Here is a 4,727-nt window from a genome sequence, read left to right on the forward strand (position 1 = left end):
CCCCCCCCCCCCCACTGGCTGGTGGGGGGGAGGGGCTGGTGCAGAGGGGCAGGTGCATGGCCACAGGCAGCCCTGAGGGTAGCAGGCAGGGGAACGCAGGTAGAGCCCACTGGCTGTAGCACATGGCTGTGAGACAGGGTGCACCCCTCATGCCCACTCTCCAGGTGGCACCCTGTGGCCATGTGCCATGCCCCTCCTGTGTTTTGGTGCTCCCAGCATATAAAAAGAATATATTCTTATTATATTAGAATTGGGGCAGAGAAGAGCTCCAAAAACTATGTATTTGAGGCTTCATAAAGGATGGATAAAATATCTTAAGAGTAGGTTCTATAAATGTCTTGGACTGTTCCAGTCAGCAAAAAGTTCAAGAAATGACTTGAAAAGGGAAAGTGTTTAATCTCCTGGAGAAAGGTGTAAGAAGACAACTGAAGCCACCCCAGTTGAAATAGAAAGTATGGCTTAATCCTCCTCACTGTAAAAAGGAGAAAAATAATTAACCACTTGAACAAATTGCCACGGGAAGCAGTAGGTTCTCCACCTCTAAGGTAGTCTTAATCTGAAAACTTTCTGGCAGGAAGTTAAACTGGCTTCTCTAATGATTCCTCTAGCCCAGTGATTCTCAACCAGAGTGCCATACCCACCTTGGGTTGCCTTGATTCTTTCAAGGGTGCATTAGGGTGCCATTCAGTGTTAACACTGTTAAATGGGCAAACATGATTCACAAGATAAACCCAGAGACTTCAAAAAGAATCCACAGTGAAAACATTCTGCCCTGTTGTGGTCTTTCTCAGCTCTTTGCTGGTGAGAACTGTTTTATTAATTTTCTGTAGTCAAAAAGAAAAGTAAGAGTTGCATTTCCTGAGGGTGTACCTTGAGCCTAAGAGAAGTGCCTTGAGCTAAACAGGTGATGCCCTGACTGAAAAGGTTGAGAACCACTGGTATGTGGGTATAGACAGAAGTAACAAGCCAGGGACTCCAGTACAATGTTGTTATGTTACAACTGCTGTGTCTGTAGGATTCTGTAGTGAAACAAGTATAAGAAAACCTATTTTAACCTTGCTTTATCTAGCATCCGGGAGAGGGTGATTTAGCTCCCTTGTGTTACTACAGGAATATACAGACGTAACTTTTACTGCATAATGTTGCTGCGTGTTCCCGAGTAGCAGTTTCCCTGCCCCCCTCCCCTTTTACAGTATATACACTTCGCCATTCCCTGCATGTGCTTTTATCACTCTGAGGGATCACACGATATTTGAATCTTTTTTATTAGGTTTCACTGCCCTGCTAAGGAGCCCTCCCTGGACTATGATGTGATTCTTCCTTTAGATGATGATATCCAGCTCTCCGTGGCAGAGTATCGGAATAAGTTGTATGAGGTGCCTTCTGTTATTCTTTTTTCCATAACACTACTTTTCCTAATGTTTGCCAGCCTTTCAGACGAGCATCTCACCCTGCCTTTCTCCTTCTCCCATGTGCCTTTCAACGAAGCATTCTATTCATCCCTACTTTTACATGTAAACGTGGTCCTTTCTCCTCACACTGTTCCATGTTAATAGATTTTGAGGGAAATAACTGGAAACCAAGATTCCCAGTGGGAAGGAAAAATCTGTGGAGCAAGAAGGCCAAGGGTGTAAGGACCTGGTATATGTGCTTGTTGAACTGTCCCACAGTGAACTGCTGCTGTGTGTCCTGGCTCCAAATGGCCAGGAGGTCAGCCACCTCATTTGGCCTCCAGCTGAGTCCCCGGTGCTGGACCTGGGCAGGCTTCTCTAGGTGGGTTCCCCCACCTGCCTTACTGTTGTCACCCCTGGTCCCTGCTGTGGCATCCAGAGCCTCCTGCTGCTGTGGGTGGCCTTCAGCTGAGGCCTGGGTGGGTCAGTCTCCAGGGCATGGGCACAGCTGGCCTCCATGCCCAGTTGCAAGGCAGTCTGGCTGGCCCTGGGTGTCTGTCTGGGCCCAGGACAGGCCCTGGGTGCCAGGCAGGCTCAAGCAAGCTAGTGGGAGTCCTGCTCCACTCTTATTTCCTCCAGCATGCTGGAGCAGCAGGGGAGCACAGCAGCCAGAGATGCTTTGACTGGCAGCCATTGTATCTCTGTGGAGGACTCGGCCTCCAGTTGCTCTGGCTCATGCTCCTGGAGCGTGTGCTGCACTGCTTTTTTTATGTGGCTTTTTTTTGGTGCTGGGATATCCCAGTGTCAAATTTTGCTGCCCTGCTGCAGGTTTGCAGTATGGCAAACAGGTACACATGCACTGTGTGCAGTTTGCAATGCCTCAAATGGGTTTGAAGTGCTACAGACTACACATGCACAATTGTTGGGACACTCCCTGAGTGTCAGAAATCTGTCTGGCTGTAAGATTCAAGGTGCTGAGCATATGGACACACAGCAGAGAAATGCCACTGTGAAAATCTTGATTGTAGGAGAGATGGGTACTGGAGTACTAAGTGGAGTCAAGGAGTGAATGGCTGAGGAGACTGGGTGAAGATTGAGAGCTGGGGCAGCAGTGGCAGAGAATGCAGGTGCTTATGAATCGATAGTCAGGAATAGCCAAAATGAGGCGTGGGAGGTAGTGGTGAGTGAGGCGGAATAAAATTGTCAAAAGGAGCAGTGCTTGAAGATGAGATCAAATGAGCAGCCAGTCATGTGAGTTGGAAAAGATCTTTTGCTGGAAAATGACATGGAAGAAAGGTGAGAAGTTTGGCAACTAAGGGGCTAATGTGATTAATTTCCATGCTGATGTCACAGTGTGTAAGGGAAGAGACAACTCTGATGAGAGGGAGGGAGAGCCAGCTGTAAATATGAGAGATGGAGGTGGCTAATGAGGAATCTAGCTGTTATATGAAAACTCCATGGAGGGGGAGGGGGGAAGTAAAGTCTAGAGTGCTACTCAAAGGATGAAAATGCATAATTTTGGCCATTCAAAGTCTAGATTAGATAAAGCCATGGAAAGTGATGGTAACAAACAACTTTGTGAGAGCATTTTGGGTGAGGGAAAAGAAAGCCGGCACGTTCTTTCAGTCTCTAGTTTCTGTTTTTCCTTCATTCAGTTCTGACCGAAACTGTACTTTGTTCCCATTCACCCAGAAATTCCTTTTCCTCAACTCCAGTTATAGCTACATTTCACTTTATTTCCCCTATAGAAATTAAATTCTACTAGTTTTGAATATGATACGTTTTCAATTTTTTTTTTTCCTGTCCTACAAAATTAGAATTCATTGCACGTAGGACTGCATGGGCTTTTATGTATTTTGACTTGCAAATGTATTCTAAGGATCACAAAACGTTCAAGTTTTAAATCAGCCAAATTTGAATTCCGACCCTTAATCTATGAATCTATGAATCTATGAATCTATGAATGACAGTTTTAATATGTAAATGTTAACATCCAGCAAAGTGTGCGTAGCAAGAATATGTTTTAATTATATATAGGGATCATAAACCTAAATAAAAGAATCCTCAATAGAAACCATAGAAATCAAGGAAGTAGGGGCTAGAAGGGACCTCCATAGGTCATGAGGCAGGATCATACCTAAACTCTTCCTAAAACTGCTGTTAACCCTAACACAAGATCTAACACAGGTAAAGCAGAGGAACTTTGACAGCCAATGTCCCACTTCTGTAAAAGGTTGTCAATATATGCACAACCTACTTAAAACAAAAATTGATCTTAAATCTATTAAGTTCTAAAGTTTCAGAAATCACTAGGGGGTGACTGACGTATCAGGGCAAATAATTTCTTACCTAGGTTTAAAAGAAGTGCTGATTTTGGTTCATTCACAGATGGGCAGTTCAACAATGACAGGAGTTTAAGGCTGAAGAGCAAAGATTCTGAAATGGATATAGTTCTTTCTCTCTAATTATCTTGCCAGACTTAAAAAGCTTGCTAAATAAAGATCTCAGATAAGCTAGCAAATACGTGGATGTGCTTGAAAAGTCATCTAATCATTAATATGCAGTTATTCTAATATAGTAATCAGATGTACCTTATTTTGTCACCCAGGATATATGCCTATTTCTGTTACCAGTATAAAAATACCTGTGCCATAAGACTAAATCTATTTGACATGAAAACACAAAGCTAGCTCTAGAGGACTCCAAACTGACCTACCTAGTGTAGCCAACCTTTCACCTACATTCTAAAGCAGAGGTGACAACGGGAGCTGTATCATCCAGGTGTGCAGGGCTCCCTATGGGTCTGGAAATTTGGCATCAGGTAAGCAGTGTCATCGTTAATTGCTTTGGCTCCTGGAGCTGCAGAAATCAATACTGTTGCCACTCATTTTGCCACCAAATTTCAGGACCTGTGAGGCACTGGATTGGGCCCATGGGACTGGATGAATTGGGCACCACTGTTCTAAAATCTTCTCACCCATGATATTCTTTCACTGATTATCTTTAATTAGTTTTGCTTCTTCCTTCAGTTTCGCTTCTTGGTCTAACTTTATTTATGCTAATTATAAAGCAATCTAGCAGCGTACTCTAAGGGTCAAAAATATCCACCTAGTTTCTCTGCAGTAATCTTGTAGGTCAATTTTTAAATTTAATCAGGTTTTAATTCCTGCATTTTATCCTGGAAAAGAAGGTAAATAGCCGTCAAAAGACACAAGTTCAGAGAGAAAATAATCGACCATCTCAATCTAAGTCCGGATCATCTCTTCCAAACACCAGTACTTTGCCTTTACCCACCAGTAGTGACCAGAGAGAACCAACGCCTGCTCTTCTGAAAAA

General features: G+C 43.7%; 1 protein-coding gene across 1 annotated transcript in view; it reads left to right on the plus strand.

Annotated features, from left to right (window-relative positions):
- The window catches only part of MAPK15 (mitogen-activated protein kinase 15), a 55,569-nt gene that overhangs the window by 26,922 nt on the left and 23,920 nt on the right, over window positions 1-4,727 (plus strand). Inside the window, exon 10 of the mRNA XM_019519775.1 lies at window positions 1,271-1,376. Coding sequence (XP_019375320.1) covers window positions 1,271-1,376 — 106 coding nt within the window. The remainder of the gene's footprint in view (window positions 1-1,270; window positions 1,377-4,727) is intronic.

Source organism: Gavialis gangeticus, unplaced genomic scaffold (assembly GCF_001723915.1).
Source record: "Gavialis gangeticus isolate Ggan-Ray unplaced genomic scaffold, GavGan_comp1, whole genome shotgun sequence".
Taxonomy (NCBI): Eukaryota; Metazoa; Chordata; order Crocodylia; family Gavialidae; genus Gavialis; species Gavialis gangeticus.